Here is an 18,746-nt window from a genome sequence, read left to right as displayed (position 1 = left end):
GCCATAGACTGTTAACCTTTCCAAGTTGATTAGATAATAGTGAACTGTCCCTTAAGTGGGTATAACAATTAACAGCCACACCAACAGTGTATGAGAGTTCCTGTTACTTTATTTCCTGACCAACACTGGGTTTTGTCACACTTTAACTCTTGGTAATGTGGGTTTTGTCACACTTAATTTTTTTTTTAACATCTTTATTGGGGTATAATAGCTTTACAATGGTGTGTTAGTTTCTACTTTATAACAAAGTGAATCAGTTATACATATACATATGTCCCCATATCTCTTCCCTCTTGTGTCTCCCTCCCTCTCACCCTCCCTATCCCACCCCTCTAGGTGGTCACAAAGCACCGAGCTGATCTCCCTGTGCTATGCAGCTGCTTCCCACTAGCTATCTATTTTACATTTCGTAGTGTATATATGTCCATGCCTCTGTCTCGCTTTGTCACAGCTCACCCTTCCCCCTCCCCATATCCTCAAGTCCATTCTCTAGTAGGTCTGTGTCTTTATTCCTGTCTTGCCCCTAGGTTTTTCATGACCTTTTTTTCCTTAGATTCTATACATATGTGTTAGCATACGGTATTTGTTTTTCTCTTTCTGACTTAGTTCACTCTGTATGACAGACTCTGAGTCCATCCACCTCACTACAAATAACTCAATTTCGTTTCTTTTTATGGCTGAATAATATTCCATTGTATATATGTGCCACATCTTTATCCATTCATCTGTCGATGGACACTTAGGTTGCTTCCATGTCCTGGCTATTGTAAATAGAGCTGCAATGAACATTTTGGTACATGAGTCTTTTTGAATTATGGTTTTCTCAGGGTATATGCCCAGTAGTGGGATTGCTGAGTCGTATGGTAGTTCTTTTTTTATTATTTTATTTTATTTATTTTTTTTTTGCAGAAAGCCGACCTCTCACTGCTGTGGCCTCTACCGTTGCGGAGCACAGGCTCCGGACGCGCAGGTCCAGCAGCCATGGCCCACGGGCCCAGCCGCCCCGCGGCATGCGGGATCTTCCTGGACCGGGGCACGAACCCGTGTCCCCTGCATCTGCAGGCGGACTCTTAACCACTGTGCCACCAGGGAAGCCCTGGTAGTTCTATTTTTAGCTTTTTAAGGAACCTCCATACTGTTTCCCATAGTGGCTGTATCAATTTACATTCCCACGAACAGTGCAAGAGGATTCCCTTTTCTCCACACCCTCTCCAGCATTTGTTGTTTGTAGATTTTTTGATGATGGCCATTCTGACCAGTGTGAGATGATATCTCATTGTTTTGATTTGCATTTCTCTAATAATTGATGATGTTGAGCATTCTTTCGTGTGTTGGCAATCTGTATGTCTCCTTTGGAGAAATGTCTGTTTAGGTCTTCTGCCCATTTTTGGATTGGGTTGTTTGTTTTTTGATATTGAGCTGAATGAGCTGCTTGTAAATTTTGGAGATTAATGCTTCATCAGTTGCTTCATTTGCAAATATTTTCTCCCATTCTGGGGGTTGTCTTTTCATATTGTTTATGGTTTCCTTTGCTGTGCAAAAGCTTTGAAGTTTCATTAGGTCCCATTTGTTTATTTTTGTTTTTATTTCTATTTCTCTAGGAGGTGGGTCAAAAAGGATCTTGCTGTGATTTATGTCATAGTGTTCTGCCTATGTTTTCCTCTAAGAGTTTGATAGTGTCTGGCCTTACATTTAGGTCTTTAATCCATTTTGAGTTTATTTTTGAGTATGGTGTTAGGGAGTGTTCTAATTTCATACTTTGACATGTAACTGTCCAGTTTTCCCAGCACCACTTATTGAAGAGGCTATCATTTCTCCACTATATATTCTTGCCTCCTTTATCAAAGATAAGGTGACCATATGTGCGTGGGGTTATCTCTGGGCTTACTATCCTGTTTCATTGATCTATATTTCTGCTTTTGTGCCAGTACCATGCTGTCTTGATTACTGTAGCTTTGTAGTATAGTCTGAAGTCAGGGAGCCTGATTCCTCCAGCTCCATTTTTCTTTCTCGAGATTGCTTTGGCTACTTGGGGTCTTTTGTGTTTCCATACAAATTGTGAAATTTTTGTTCTGGTTCTGTGGAAAATGCCAGTGATAGTTGGATAGGCATTGCATTGAATCTGTAGATTGCTTTGGGTAGTAGAGTCATTTTCACAATGTTGATTCTTCCAATCCAAGAACATGGTATATCTCTCCATCTATTTGTATCATCTTTAATTTCTTTCATCATTGTCTTATAATTTTCTGCATAAAGGTCTTTTGTCTCCTTAGGTAGGTTTATTCCTAGATATTTTATTCTTTTTGTTGCAGTGGTAAATGGGAGTGTTAATTTCACTTTCAGATTTTTCATCATTAGTGTATAGGAATGCTAGAGATTTCTGTGCATAAATTTTGTATCCTGCTACTTTACCAAATTCATTGATTAGCTCTAGTAGTTTTCTGGTAGCCTCTTTAGGATTCTCTATGTATAGTATCATGTCATCTGAAAAGTGACAGGTTTACTTCTTCTTTTCCAATTTGGATTGCTTTTATTTCTTTTTCTTCTCTGATTGCTGTGGCTAAAACTTCCAAAACTATGTTGAATAATAGTGGTGAGAGTGGGCAACCTTGTCTTGTTCCTGATCTTAGTGGAAATGCTTTCAGTTTTTCACCATTGAGGATGATGTTGGCTGTGGGTTTGTCATATATGGCCTTTATTATGTTGAGGAAAGTTCCCTCTATGCCTACTTTCTGGAGGGTTTTATCATAAATGGGTGTTGAATTTTCTCAGAAGCTTTCTCTGCATCTATTGGGATGATCATATGGTTTTTTTCCTTCAATTTGTTAATATGATGTATCACATTGATTGATTTGTGTATAATGAAGAATCCTTGCATTCCTGGAATAAACCACACTTGATCATGGTGTATGATCCATTTCATGTGCTGTTGGATTCTGTTTGCTAGTATTTTGTTGAGGATTTTTGCATCTATCTTCATCAGTGATATTGGCCTGTAGTTTTCTTTCTCACTGACATCTTTCTCTGGTTTTGGTATCAGGGTGATGGTGGCCTCATAGAATGAGTGAGTTTGGGAGTGTCCCTCCCTCTGGTATATTTTGGAAGCGTTTGAGAAGGATAGGTGTTAGCTCTTCTCTAAATGTTTGATAGAATTTGCCTGTGAAGCCATCTGGTCCTGGGCTTTTGTTTGTTGCAAGATTTTAAATCACAGTTTCATTTCAGTGCTTGTGATTGGTCTGTTCGTATTTTCTATTCCTTCCTGGTTCAGACTCAGAAAGTTGTGCATTTCTAAGAATTTGTCTATTTCTTCCAAGTTGTCCATTTTGTTGGCATAGAGTTGCTTGTAGTAATCTCTCATGATCCTTTGTATTTCTGCAGTGTCAGTTGTTACTTCTCCTTTCTCATTTCTAATTCTATTGATTTGAGTCTTCCCCCTTTTTTTCTTGATGAGTCTGGCTAATGGTTTATCAATTTTGTTTATCTTCTCAAAGAACCAGCTTTTACTTTTATTGACCTTTGCTGTCGTTTCCTTATTTCTTTTTCATTTATTTCTGATCTGATCTTTATGATTTCTTTCCTTCTGCTAACTTTGAGGGTTTTTTGTTCTTCTTTCTCTCACTGCTTTAGGTGTAAGTTTAGGTTGTTTGAGATGTTTCTTGTTTCTTAAGGTAGGATTGTATTGCTATGAGCTTCACTCTTAAAACTGCTTTTGCTGCATCCCATAGGTTTTGGGTCGTCGTGTTTTCATTGTCATTTGTTTCTAGGTATTTTCTGATTTCCTGTTTGATTTCTTCAGTGATCTCTTGGTTATTTAGTCCTGTATTGTTTAGCCTCCATCTGTTTGTATTTTTTCAGATATTTTCCTGTAATTGATATCTATTCTCATAGTGTTGTGGTCGGAAAAGATACTTGATACAATTTCAATTTTCTTAAATTTACCAAGGCTTGATTTGTGACCCAAGATATGATCTATCCTGGAGAATGTTCCATGACCACTTGAGAAGAAAGTGCATTCTGTTGTTTTTGGATGGAATGTCCTATAAATATCCATTAAGTCCATCTTGTTTAATGTATCATTTAAAGCTTGTGTTTCCTTCTTTATTTTCATTTTGGCTGATCTGTCCATTGGTGAAAGTTGGGTGTTAAAGTCCCCTACTGTGACTGTGTTACTGTTGATTTCCCCTTTTATGGCTGTTAGTATTTGCCTTATGTATTGAGGTGCTCCTATGTTGGGTGCATAAATATTTACAATTGTTATATCTTCTTCTTGGATCGATCCCTTGATCATTATGAAGTGTCCTTCTTTGTCTCCTGTAATAGTCTTTATTTAAAAGTCTATTTTGTCTGATATGAGAATTGCTACTCCATCTTGCTTTTGACTTCCATTTTCATGGAATATCTTTTTCTGTCCCCTTACTTTCAGTCTGTATGTGTCCCTAGGTCTGAAGTGGGTCTCTTGTAGACAGCATATATACGGGTCTTGTTTTTGTATCCATTCAGCCAGTCTATGTCTTTTGGTTGGAGCATTTAATCCATTTATATTTAAGGTAATTATCGACATGTATGTCCCTGTTACCATTTTCTTAATTGTTTTGGGTTTGTTATTATAGGTCTTTTCCTTCTCTTGTGTTTCCTGTCTAGAGAAGTTCCTTTAGCATTTGTTGTAAAGATGGTTTGGTGGTGCTGAATTCTCTTAGCTTTTGCTTGTCTGTAAAGGTTTTAATTTCTCTGTCAAATCTGAATGAGATCCTTGCTGGGTAGAGTAATCTTGGTTGTAGGTTTTTCCCTTCCATCACTTTAAATATGTCTTGCCACTCCCTTCTGGCTTGCAGAGTTTGTGCTGAAAGATCAGCTGTTAACCTTATGGGGATTCCCTTGTATGTTATTTGTTGTTTTTCCCTTGCTGCTTTTAATATTTTTTCTTTGTATTTAATTTTTGAGAGTTTGACTAATATGTGCCTTGGTGTGTTTCTTCTTGGATTTATCCTGTATGGGACTCTGCACTTCCTAGACTTGATTGACTATTTCCTTTCCTGTATTAGGGAAGTTTTCAACTTTAATCTCTTCAAATATTTTCTCAGTCCCTTTCTTTTTCTCTTCTTCTTCTGGAACCCCTGTAATTCAAATGTTGGTGCATTTAGTGTTGTCCCAGAGGCCTCTGAGACCGTCCTCAGTTCTTTTCATTCTTTTCTCTTTATTCTGTTCTGCAGTGGTTATTTCCACTATTTTATCTTGCAGGTCACTTATCCGTTCTTCTGCCTCAGTTATTATGCTATTGATCCCTTCTAGAGAATTTTTAATTTCATGTGTTGTGTTGTTCCTCACTGTTTGTTTGCTCTTTATTTCTTCTAGGTCCTTGTTAAATGTTTCTTGTATTTTCTCTATTTCCGAGATTTTGGATCATCTTTAGTATCATTATTCTGAATTCTTTTTCACGTAGACTGCCTATTTCCTGTTCATTTGTTAGGTCTGGTGGGTGTTTGCCTTGCTCGTTCATTTGCTCTGTGTTTTTCTGTCTTCTCATTTTGCTTATTTTACTGTGTTTGGGGTCTCCAAACACATAGTTCCCGTTGCTTTTGGTGTCTGTCCCCAGTGGCTAAGGTTGGTTCAGTGGGTTGTGTAGGCTTCCTGGTGGAGGGGACTAGTGCCTGTGTTCTGGTGGATGAGACTGATCTTGTCTTTCTGGTGGGCAGGTCCACATCTGGTGGTGTGTTTTAGGGTGTCTGTGGACTTACTATGATTTTAGGCAGCCTCTCTGCTATCGGGTGGGGTTGTGTTCCTGTCTTGCTAGTTGTTTGGCATAGGGTGTCCTGCACTGTAGCTTTCTGGTCGTTGAGTGAAGCTGGGTGTTGGTGTTGAGATGGAGATCTCTGGGAGATTTTCGCCGTTTGATATTACGTGGAGCTGGGAGGTCTCTCGTGGACCAGTGTCCTGAACTGGGCTCTCCCACCTCAGAAGCACAGCCCTGACACCTGGCTGGAGCACCAAGAGCCTGTCATCCACATGGCTCAGAATAAAAGGGAGAAAAAATAGAAAGAAAGGAAGAGAGAGAGAGAGAGGGAGGGAGAGAGGGAGAGAGGGAGAGCGAGAGAAAGAAAGAAGATAAAATAAAATGAAATAAAGTAAAATAAAGTTATTAAAATAAAAAATAATTTTTAAGAAAAAAAATTTTAGAAGTAAAAAAAAAACCAAAATGGACAGACAAAACCCTAGTTCAAATGGTAAAAGCAAAGCTATACAGACAGAATCACACACAGAAGGATACACATACACACTCACAAAAAGAGAAAAAGGGCAAAAAATATATATATTGCTTTGCTCCCAAAGTCCACCTCCTCAATTTGGGATGATTGGTTGTCTGTTCAGGTATTCCTGAACAGATGCAGGGTACATCAAGTTGATTGTGGAGATTTAATTTGCTGCTCCTGAAGCTGCTGGGAGAGATTTCCCTTTCTCTTCTTTGTTCACACAGCTCCCAGGGTTCAGCTTTGGATTTGGCCCCGCCTCTGCGTGTAGGTCGCCTGAGGGCGTCTGTTGTTCGCTCAGACAGGGCGGGGTTAAAGGAGCCGCTGATTCGGGGGCTCTGGCTCACTCAGGCCGCAGGGAGGGAGGGGCACGGAGTGCGGGGCGAGCCTGCGACAGCAGAGGCCGGCGTGCGTTCTCCTGGGGAAGCTGTTCCTGGATCCCGGGGCCCTGGCCGTAACGGGCTGCACAGGCTCCTGGGAGGGGAGGTGTAGATAGTGACCTGTGCTCGCACACAGGCTTCTTGGTGGCAGCAGCAGCAGCCTTAGCGTCTCATGCACGTCTCTGGGGTCCGTACTTTTAGCCGCGGCTTGCGCCCATCTTTGGAGCTCCTTAAAGCAGCGCTCTTAATCCCCTGTCCTCGCGCACCAGGAAATAAAGAGGGAAGAAAATGTCTCTTGCTTCTTCGGCAGGTCCAGACTTTTCCCCGGACTCCCTCCCGGCCAGCCGTGGCGCACTAACCCCCTGCAGGCAGTGTTCACGCCGCCAACCCCAGTCCTCTCCCTGCGCTCCGACCGAAGCCCGAGCCTCAGCTCCCAGCCCCACTCGCCCGGCGGGTGAGCAGACAAGCTTCTCGGGCTGGTGAGTGCTGGTCGGCCCTGATCCTCTGTGCGGGAATCTCTCCGCTTTGCCTTCCGCACCTGTGTTGCTGTTCTCTCCTCCGCGGCCCCGAAGCTGCCCTCACCGCCACCCGCAGTCTCCGCCCGCGAAGGGGCTTCCTAGTGTGTGGAAACCTTTCCTCCTTCACGGCTCCCTCCCACTGGTGCAGGCCCCGTCCCTGTTCTTTTGTCTCTGTTTATTCTTTTTTCTTTTGCCCTACCCAGGTACGTGGGGAGTTTCTTGCCTTTTGGGAGGTCTGAGGTCTTCTGCCAGCGTTCAGTAGGTGTTCTGTAGGAGTTGTTCCACGTGTAGATGTATTTCTGGTGTATCTGTGGGGAAGAAGGTGATCTCCATGTCTACTCTTCCGCCATCCTGAAGCTCCTCCACAGTTAATTTTTGCTAACGAAATAGTATCTCATCATTAATTTGCCTTTCCCTACAGGACCGAGACTAGGGAGAGGCAAGAAAACACCTAGGTCCCCAAATTTCAGGACACTGTCACTCTGAGTCATGTGAGTACACGGCTGACAGCGAGTGCCTCCTTACATTGTGTGCCCTGGGCACCCCGCTTGCCTCAGTCTCGCCCCAGTAGTGCTGTAGATTGTTGCTTAGAAATATACTCCAACCTGACTTCAGATGCCCAGTGTGAGTTACTGGGTCCAAGATCTTAACCCTACTGGCAAACTAACAGGTTAGCTTGTTACTGTTTCATGGATGCTGGGCGAAGACATGAAACTCCTGGATCAAAGACAAAGGACTTTATTGCTGATGACACAGTAAGCAACAAGATGTTTGTATCTGTGTGAGTTCCCATGTCCCCACGGCCCATGGGGCAACTCAGAGGATACCATCTGGATCCTGCACAGCTAATGAGCTTACATCACAGCCCAGGAGCACTGAGTTTGGAGAATTCATTGCTTTTATAGCAAGTGGAAGCAAGCCCGTTCTTTTTCTGGGGGAAAATGTTACCTCATCCCTCAAGGTAGCTTACTACAACCACAACCTGGAGAAACGGCCTGAGCAAAGAGCCGTCAGGGCCTTGCATTGTTAACACACTCAGCAACAGTGTTCACATGCCCAGGACCCATGGTAGATGGCCTCTCCCGATATCCAGAAATCCTGCTTCTTAGGCTGTATCATCAATATAATGTTATTTTATATTGGTGGCAGGGGGAACTTGCTATGAGACTCCAATTTCAAACTTTATATAATCATAATACATAAATTGAAGTCTTGAGCAAAAGTAAATCAGTAGATACCCAAATACATGCAGTGTCCTAGATTTCAAACGTTCAATATTCATGATGTGGAATAAGCATAAATGAAGGGTTTTTTGCTCAGATCACTCAGTAGGTAGCTGATTGTATAAAAGTTTACCTTACGTGACCTGTTTGAAATAATACAGGATCCTCAGAAAATATATTTCTTTAAATCAGTGTCCTAAGTGTCATTTTTTTTTTTGCCAGAATCTCTGATCAAACTCCCTCTGTCTCTCCCTGTGTCTCTGTTTCTCACTCTGTCTCTCTCTCACACACACACATATACATTACAACCTTTATTAATGTTTATAAAGCTCTGCATTTGTAAAAGAAGATGAAATTTCTCTCTTAGATGGAATCAGGAAAATAGGTGTTTTTAAAATTAATTTATTTTTGGCTGTGTTGGTTCTTCGTTGCTGCGTGCGGGCTTTCTCTAGTTGCGGTGCCTGGGTTTCTCATTGCGGTGGCTTCTCTTGTTGCAGAGCATGGGCTCTAGGCACGCGGGCTCTAGAGCACAGGCTCAGTAGTTGTGGTGCACGGACTTAGTTGCTCCACGGCATGTGGGATCTTTCTAGACTAGACCAAGGCTCGAACCCGTGTCCTCGCACTGGCAGGCGGATTCTTAACCACTGCACCACCAGAGAAGTCCGAGGGAAATACAGTTTTGAAACAGATAATTTAGGAGTCTGGAAAGAGATTGGAAATAACTAAACCAAATATTTCACATGCATCAACCAGAGTCTTGTTCGTTAAGAACCACTTAGTATTAACTTGATGGTGCTTGTGGAGAAAAACAAGGAAAGAAAACTAGTACCTCTGATATGAAATTAAGAATCCATCCTTTGTAAGTAAGGAATTTCTTGAGGAAAGGCAAATGAGGAGCTTGTAAAAATGACCATTATGAGACTTCCCAGTTTCTCCCAGTTTACCTAAACACATTGTGTGTGTGTGTGTGTGTGTGTGTATACAAATGACGTGTGTTAAGACTGACCAGTGTTCTCATATAAATTTTCTCTAAATTGTCCTAGTTTGAGCCTAAATGTTTACATGATCAGATTCCAGGCCTAAGAGATGACAAATTTTAAGTCTTCTATGATTTAAGACACAGTCAGATGTGACACAGAAAAAACAAATATTTGTTAGACTCCACCACTGATAGTATAAGTTTGCTGGAATTAAATTGCGTGACGCCAAGACATATTATTGGACTTCTACTCTAAAGACCATACATAGGGTTATTTCAAAGTAAATGTCCCAAAGAACATTTCTGTGTATAATTAAATTATACTCTGGAACTCACTGCTGACCCTTTGGAGTGTCTCCCAAATAAAGCTGAGCTTTTTCCCTTTTGGCTACTTATAAAATAAACTCAGTTTGTTGCTCCTTCCTAGAAGCAACTGGCTTTGATTAGAAGAAAATTGTGGGCTTTTTTCCCAAACTTAACAGAACCCAGTGTTGGTTTTCCACAGTAAGATTTTTGTCACCAGTCACAATCCAATAACAAACAATTGAAAACCAAAAGAGGACTTCCCTGGTGGCTCAGTGGTTAAGAATCCACCTGCCAATGCAGAGGACATGGGTTCGAACCCTGGTCCGGGAAGATCCCACATGCCACAGAGCAGCTAAGCCCGTGAGCCACAACTACTGAGCCTGCACTCTAGAACCAGCGAGCCACAACTACTGAGCCCACGTGCCACAATTACTGAAGCCTGCATGCCTACAGCCCATGCTCCGCGATGAGAAGCCACCACAATGAGAACCACGCACACTGCAATGAAGAGTAGCCCCTGCTCAGCACAACTAGAGAAAGCCCGCGTGCAACAGTGAAGACCTAACGCAGCAAAAATAAATATATAAAGAAAGAAAAGATTCTGTCAGACAACTGTTTGCTTCAGTGTTTCCAGACTGGATTTTTTCCACTAAACTCACTAATAACCTAAATGGTGGTTATGTAAACATTGCTTTAGACTTGAGGGTTTTGTTTTTATTAGTCCAAAGCAAACATGTATAAATCTTACATAATTGTTTCTTAAAATCAGGATATTTATTTTTTTCATCTTTATTTCTTTCCTTAAAAGTGGAATCCCTTGGAAACACAGCACCAAAAAGATACAAGAGACCTTGATGGTCATCTAATGTCTACCAATGCGCTTGTCCTGTATACCAAAGCCACAACTAGTGCTGTGCCAGCCCCTGCCTGGATGCCTCCAATGATGAGAGGGTCACTGCTCTATTGGGAAGGCTTAACGGTTAGAGATTCCTTCCTTATACTCAGTCAAGCTCTACCTTTTCTAACTTCTACTCTGTGGAGTTGTTTGTACTATCAGTATCCTTTTTCATATGATGTTCCTTCTTTTAGTTGTTTGAGTTTCTACTGGAAAAAAAAAAAGTGGGGAAGGTGGTTACTTTTTGTTACACCTTTGCTACAGATGACTGTTTATCTCATTTTCCAGAATCTCTTCATCCAAGCTTTTGCCCCACCAACAGATTTCCAAAAATAAAGATTTGAACATTTCTTATTCCTTTTTCTTTCTTGTAGGTGCTCCTTCCAAGACGAATCAAAAAGAATGATAGCACTTACCCTTGCAACATATTTTTCTGTGCTGGGGAAGGACAGATTTACTTTATTAACCATGTTTCAGAGATTTGGTCGACATTTTATGTGATGTTTTTCCCTCTATGTCATGTCCCTTGATGCCTTTATAGTGAATGAGATCAACTATATATGATATATATTTCATTACAGCATCCCACTCTTATCTCTTGACCTTATTTTCACTTTTTAGAGCCTTTTAAAAATGGAGGTGAAATTCACATAACATAAAATTAACCATTTAAAGTGAACAGCAATTCACCGGCAGTGTTTTGCACCCACCACATGGACTTAGCTCCATAACATTTTCATCACCCCCCAAATAATCTAATTTTTAAACTGAGATATAATTGACATATCACATTATATTAGTTTCAGGTGTCTCACATGATTCATATTTTTTTCTCTTAATTTTTAAAATAAATTTATTTTCGGCTGCGTTGGGTCTTTGCTGCTGCGTGCGGGCTTTCTCTAGCGGTGGCGAGCAGGGTTTACTCTTCGTTGCGATGTGCAGGCTTCTCATTGGGGTGGCTTCTCTTTGTTATGGAGCATGGGCTCTAGGCGCACGGGCTTCAGTAGTTGTGGCACGTGGGCTTAGTAGTTGTGGCTCTAGAGAGCAGGCTCAGTAGTTGTGGCACACTGGCTTTGTTGGTCCGCGGTATGTGGAGTCTTCCCAGGCCAGGGCATTTGCTGTGGATTCTTAACCACTGTGCCACCAGGGAATTCCACATGATTCATATTTGTATGTATTGCAAAACAATCACCACTGTAATCTAGTTAACATCCATCATCACACGTAGTTAAAGTTTTTTCCCTTGTGGTAAGAACTATTTTCTTAGCAACTTTCAAATAAACAATACAGTGTTATTAACTGTAATCACCATGCTGTATATTACATCCGTGACTTATTTTATAACTGGAAGTTTGTACCTTTTGACCCCGTTGACCCATTTCACCCATCCCCACCCCTGGAAACCAGCAATCTTTTCTCTGCATTTATGAGTTTGGTTTGGAGGGTTTCTTAAGATTCTACATATAAGTGAGATCATACGGTATCAATATTTGTCTTTCTCTGTCTGATTTATTTCGTGTAGCATAATGCCCTCAAGTTTCATCCATGTTGTTGCAAAAGGTAAGATTTTGTTCCTTTTAGGCTGAATAATATTCCCTTGTATATATACCACATTTCTTTATCCATTCATCTGTTGATGGACACTTAGGTTGCTTCCATGTCCTGGCTATTGTAAATAGTGCTGAGGTGAACATTGGGGTGCATGTGTCTTTTTGAATTAGTATTTTCATTCCCTTCTGATAAATACCCAGAAGTGAAATTGCTGGATCATATGGTAGCTCTATTTTTAATTTTTTGAGAAACTTCCATACTGTTTTCCAAAGTGGCTGCACCAGTTTACATTCCCACCACCAGTGCCAAAGCGTTCCCTTTTTCCTACATCTTTGACAACACTTGTTATTTCTTGTCTTTTTGATAACAGCCATTCTAACAGGTGTGAGGTGGTATATCCTTGTGGTTTTGATTTGCATTTCCCTGATGATGAGTGATGTTGAACATCTTTTCATGTAGCTGTTGGCCATCTGTATGTCATCTTTGGAAAAATATCTGTTCAGATCCTCTGCCCGTTTTTTCAATTGGGTTGTTTGTGGGGTTTTGCTATTTATTTATTTAACATCTTTATTGGAGTATAATTGCTTTACAATTGTGTGTTAGTTTCTGCTTTATAACAAAGTGAATCATGGGGCTTCCCTGGTGGCACAGTGGTTGAGAGTCCACCTGCCGATGCAGGGGACACGGGTTCGTGCCCCGGTCCGGGAAGATCCCACATGCCGCGGAGCGGCTGGACCCGTGAGCCATAGCCGCTGAGCCTGCGCGTCCGGAGCCTGTGCTCCACGGCAGGAGAGGCCACAACAGCGAGAGGCCCGCGTACCACAAAAAAAAAAAAAAAAAAGAGTGGTGAGAGGGGGCAACCTTGTCTTGTTCCTAATCTTAGTGGAAATGCTTTCAGTTTTTCACCATTGAGGACGATGTTGGCTGTGGGTTTGTCATATATGGCCTTTATTATGTTGAGGAAAGTTCCCTCTGTGCCTACTTTCTGGAGGGTTTTTAATCATAAATGGGTGTTGAATTTTGTCGAAAGCTTTCTCTGCATCTATTGAGATGATCATATGGTTTTTCTCCTTAATTTGTTAATATGGTGTATCACATTGATTGATTTGTGTATATTGAAGAATCCTTGCATTCCTGGAATAAACCCCACTTGATCATGGTGTATGATCCTTCTAATGTGTTGTTGGATTCTGTTTGCTAGTATTTTGTTGAGGATTTTTGCATCTATGTTCATCAGTGATATTGGCCTGTAGTTTTCTTTCTTTGTGACATCCTTGTATGGTTGTGGTATCATGGTGATGGTGGCCTTGTAGAATGAATTTGGGAGTTTTCCTCCCTCTGCTATATTTTAGAAGAGTTTGAGAAGGATAGGTGTTAGCTCTTCTCTAAATGTTTGATAGAATCCGCCTATGAAGCCATCTGGTCCTAGGCTTTTGTTTGTTGGAAGATTTTTTTTTTTTTTTTTTTTGCAGTACGCGGACCTCTCACTGCCGTGGCCTCTCCCGCTGCGGAGCACAGGCTCCTGACGCGCAGGCCCAGCAGCCATGGCTCATGGGCCCAGCTGCTCTGCGGCATGTGGAATCTTCCCAGACCAGGGCACAAACCCATGTCCCCTGCATCGGCAGGCGGACTCTCAACCACTGCGCCACCAGGGAAGCCCCTGTTGGAAGATTTTTAATCACAGTTTCAATTTCAGTTCCTGTGATTGGTCTGTTCATATTTTCTGTTTCTTCCTGGTTCAGTCTCAGAAGGTTGTGCATTTCTAAGAATTTGTCCATTTCTTCCAGGTTGTCCATTTTATTGGCATAGAGTTGCTTGTAGTAATCTCTCATGATCCTTTGTATTTCTGCAGTGTCAGTTGTTACTTCTCCTTTTTCATTTCTAATTCTATTGATTTGAGTCTTCTCCCTTTTTTTCTTGATGAGTCTGGCTAATGGTTATCTTCTCAAAGAACCAGCTTTTAGTTTTATTTATGTTTGCTATCATTTCATTCATTTCTTTTATTTCTGATCTGATCTTTATGATTTCTTTCCTTCTGCTAACTTTGGGGTTTTTTTGTTCTTCGTTCTCTAATTGCTTTAGGTGTAAGGTTAGGTTGTTTATTCGAGATGTTTCCTGTTTCTTAAGGTAGGATTGTATTGCTATAAACTTTCCTCTTAGAACTGCTTTTGCTGCATCCCATAGGTTTCGGGTCATTGTGTCTCCATTGTAATTTGTTTCTAGGTATTTTTTTTATTTCCTCTTTGATTTCTTCAGTGATAACTTCGTTTTTAAGTAGTGTATTGTTCAGCCTCCATGTGTTTGTATTTTTTACAGATCTTTTACTGTAATTGATACCTAGTCTGATAGCACTGTGGTCAGAAAAGATATTTGATACAATTTCAGTTTTCTTAAATTTACCATGGCTTGACTTGTGACCCAAGATATGATCTATCCTGGAGAATGTTCCATGAGCACTTCAGAAAAATGTGGATTCGTTGTTTTTAGATGGAATGTCCTATAAATACCAATTAAGTCCATCTTGTTTAATGTATCATTTAAAGCTTGTGTTTCCTTCTTTATTTTCATTTAGGCTGATCTGTCCATTGGTGAAAGTGGGGTGTTAAAGTCCCCTACTATGATTGTGTTACTGTCGATTTCCCCTTTTATGGCTGTTAATAGTTGCCTTATGTACTGAGGTGCTCCTTTGTTGGATGCATAAATATTTACAATTGTTATATCTTCTTCTTGGATCGATCCCTTGATCATTATGTAGTGTCCTTCTTTGTCTCTTCTAATAGTCTTTAAAGTCTATTTTGTCTGATATGAGAATTGCTACTCCAGCTTTGTTTTGGTTTCCATTTTCATGGAATATCTTTTTCCATCCTCTCACTTTCGGTCTGTATGTGTCTCTAGGTCTGAAGTGGGTTCTTGTAGACAGCATATATATGAGTCTTGTTTTTGTATCCATTCAGCCAGTCTGTCTTTTGGTGGGGGCATTTAATCCATTTACATTTAAGGTAATTATCGATATGTATGTTCCTATTCCCATTTTTTAAATTGTTTTGGGTTTGTTATTATAGGTCTTTTCCTTCTCTTACGTTTCTTGCCTAGAGAAGATACTTTAGCATTTGTTGTAAAGCTGGTTTGGTGGTGCTGAACTCTCTCAGCTTTTGCTTGTCTGTAAAGGTTTTAATTTCTCCATCAAATCTGATTGATAACCTTGCTGGGTAGAGTAAGCTTGGTTGTAGGTATTTCTCCTTTGCACTTTAAATATGTTCTGCCTATCCCTTCTGGCTTGCAGAGTTTCTGCTGAAAGATCAGCTGTTACCCTTATGGGGATTCCCTTGTGTGTTATTTGTTGTTTTTCCCTTGCTGCTTTTAATATGTTTTCTTTGTATTTAATTTTTGAAAGTTTGATTAACATGTGTCTTGGCATCTTTCTCCTTGGATTTATCCTGTATGGGACTCTCTGTGCTTCTTGGACTTGATTAACTATTTCCTTTCCCATATTAGGGAAGGTTTCAACTATAATCTCTTCAAATATTTTCTCAGTCCCTTTCTTTTCCTCCTCTTCTTCTGGAACCCTTATAATTGGAAAGTTGGTGCATTTAATGTTGTCCCAGAGGTCTCTGAGACTGTCCTCAATTCTTTTCATTCTTTTTTCTTTATTGTGCTCTGCAGTAGTTATTTCCACTATTTTATCTTGCAGGTCACTTATCTGTTCTTCTGCCTCAGTTATTCTGCTATTGATCCCATCTAGAGTATTTTTAATTTCATTTATTGTGTTGTTCATCATTGCTTGTTTCATCTTTAGTTCTTCTAGTTCCTTGTTACATGTTTCTTGCATTTTCTCTATTCTATTTCCAAGATTTTGGATCATCTTTACTATCATTATTCTGAATTCTTTTTCACGTAGACTGCCTATTTCCTCTTCATTTGTTAGGTCTGGTGGGTTTTTACCTTGCTCCTTCATCTGCTGTGTGTTTCTCTGTCTTCTCATTTTGCTTATCTTACTGTGTTTGGGGTCTCCTTTTTGCAGGCTGCAGGTTTGTAGTTCCCATTGTTTTTGGTGTCTGTCCCCAGTGGTTCAGTGGGTTGTGCAGGCTTCCTGGTGGAGGGGACTAGTGCCTGTGTTCTGGTGGATGAGGCTGGATCTTGTCTTTCTGGTGGGCAGGTCCACGTCTGGTGGTGTGTTTTGGGGTGTCTGTGGACTTATTATGATTTTAGGCAGCCTCTCTGCTAATGCGTGGGGTTGTGTTCCTGTCTTGCTAGTTGTTTGGCATAGGGTGTCCAGCACTGTAGCTTGCTGGTCGTTGAGTGAAGCTGGGTGTTGGTGTTGAGATGGAGATCTCTGGGAGATTTTCGCCGTTTGATATTATGTGGAGCTGGGAGGTCTCTTGTGGACCAGTGTCCTGACATTGGCTCTCCCACCTCAGACACAGCACTGACTCCTGGCTGGAGCACCAAGAGCCTTTCATCCACACGGTTCAGAATAAAAAGGAGAATAAGTAGAAAGAAAGAGGATAAAAGAAAATAAAATAAAGTAAGGTAAAATAAAGTTATTAAAATAAAAAAATTATTATTAAGAAATATTTTTTTAAAAAGTTAACAAACAAAACAAAAAAACCGGACAGATAGAACCCTAGGACAAATGGTAAAAGCAAAGCTATTCAGACAAAATCTCACACAGAAGCATACACATACACACTCACAGAAAGAGGAAAAAGGAAAAATATAATAAATCTTGCTCTGAAAGTCCACCTCCTCAATTTGGGATGATTCATTGTCTATTCAGGTATTCCACAGATGCAGCGTACATCAAGTTGATGGTGGAGCTTTAATCCGCTGCTCCTGAGGCTGCGGGGAGAGATTTCCCTTTCTCTTCTTTGTTCGCACAGCTCCCAGGGTTCTGCTTTGGATTTGGCACCGCCTCTGTGTGTAGGTTGCCTGAGGCGTCTGTTCTTCGCTCAGCCAAGACGGGGTTAAAGGAGCCGCTGAGTCGGGGACTCTGTCTCACTCAGTACGCGGGGAGGGAGGGGTACGGAGTGCAGGGCGAGCCTGCGCCGGCAGAGGCTGGCATGACGTTGCACCGGCCTGAGGCGTGCCATGCAATCTCCCGGGGAAGTTGTCCCTGGATCCCGGGACCCTGGCGGTGGCGGGCTGCACAGGCTCCCCGGAAGCGAGGTGTGGATAGTGACCTGTGCTCGCACACAGGCTTCTTGGTGGCAGCAGCAGCAGCCTTAGCGTCTCATGTCCGTCTCTGGGGTCTGCGCTGTTAGCCACGCTGGAGTCTTGCTATTGAATTGTATGAATTTTTTATATATTTTGGATATTAATCTTTTTCCAGATATATGATTTGCAAATATTTTTTCATATTTGGTAGGTTGCCTTTTCATTTTGTTGGTGGTTTCCTTTGCTGTGCAGAAGCTTTTTAGTTCAGTCCCACTTAGTTTTGCTTTTGTTGCCTTTGCATTTGGTTTCAAATCTAAAAATCATTGCCAGGACCAATGTCACGTAGTTTACTGCATATGTTTTCTTCTAGGAATTGTATAGTTTCAGATCTTACAATCACGTCTTTAACCATTTTGAGTTAATTTTTGTATATGGTGTAAGATAATGGTTCAGTTTCAGTCTTTTGCATGTGGCTGTCCAGTTTTCCCAGTACCAGTTATAGAAGAGACTGTCCTTTCTCCATTTCATACTCTTGGTTCCTTTGTCATAACTTAATTGACCATACATGTGTGGGTTTATCTCTGGGCTCTCTATTCTATTCCACTGAGTTATGTACGTTTTTATGCCAGTACCATACTCCTTTGATTACTGTAGCTCTATAACATGGTTTGAAATGAAGAAGCATGATGGCTCCAGCTTTTTTCTTCTTAAGATTGCTTTGGATATTTGAGGTTGTTTGTGGTCCATACATATTTTAGGGTTGCTTGTTTTATTTCATCAATCTATTCTTAACATGCTGTTTTCATAATAGCACACTGTTTCTGGTCCTCTTCCTTTACCGTCACTTTATATATATATATGTCTCCCCAGAATTATTCAATATTTTCCAAGTCCAGAGATGTGGGAGATATTTCTGAGCAGCCCTTGCTCTCTGGTCTAATTATTTAAACATATTTATTGATTTAAAGAAATTAAAACAGTTATAGTGAAGGTAAAATGGTACGCTTGTATTTCAAGGATCCCACAGTTTGAAGTTAACTAAGATAATGCATGTCTGTCTCCCCAGCTTGTGAATGTGACACTGATGGGACCATTTCGGGTGGCCTTTGTGTGAGCCACTCTGATCCTGACTTGGGGTCTTTGGCCGGCCAGTGCCTGTGTAAGGAGACGAGTGCGACCGATGCAAGACCAACCACTACGGACTGACCGTCACCGACCCCCTGGGCTGTCAGCGTTAAGTCAACAGGGCCTGGGCCGCCAACCTGAATGCATTTAAGGCTTGGAGCTGCCTCTGTCACGTCTAAAATTTGGTCATTGTAAGTACCTGAGTCCTACCAGCCTCGGATTTTTTTTTTTTTTTAAGTGTACCAAACCTCCCACAAATTTTAGTAAGTTAGTGGAGAACTTTTTTAGGTGGTTTGCTGAGTTTATCATGAAGAACCAACAGGGGGTGCTCACATTTTCGGTGCTGGAGCAAACACAGGGGGAAATGCCA

At 41.2% G+C, this 18,746-nt stretch overlaps 1 protein-coding gene across 1 annotated transcript in view; it reads left to right on the top strand.

Moving 5' to 3' along the window:
* LAMB4 (laminin subunit beta 4) overlaps nucleotides 1-18,746 on the top strand; it is a gene marked incomplete at both ends in the record, with an annotated part of 112,238 nt that overhangs the window by 19,361 nt on the left and 74,131 nt on the right. Inside the window, 2 exon segments of the mRNA XM_082661717.1 lie at nucleotides 18,318-18,416; nucleotides 18,419-18,484. Of these exon segments, the coding sequence (XP_082517843.1) occupies nucleotides 18,318-18,416; nucleotides 18,419-18,484 (165 nt within the window).

Source organism: Grampus griseus (genome assembly GCF_964374135.1).
Source record: "Grampus griseus genome assembly, chromosome: 9".
In the NCBI taxonomy this organism is placed as follows: domain Eukaryota; kingdom Metazoa; phylum Chordata; class Mammalia; order Artiodactyla; family Delphinidae; genus Grampus; species Grampus griseus.
The sequence above is the reverse complement of the archived record's forward strand: the minus strand, read 5'-3'. Positions and strand labels throughout refer to the sequence as shown.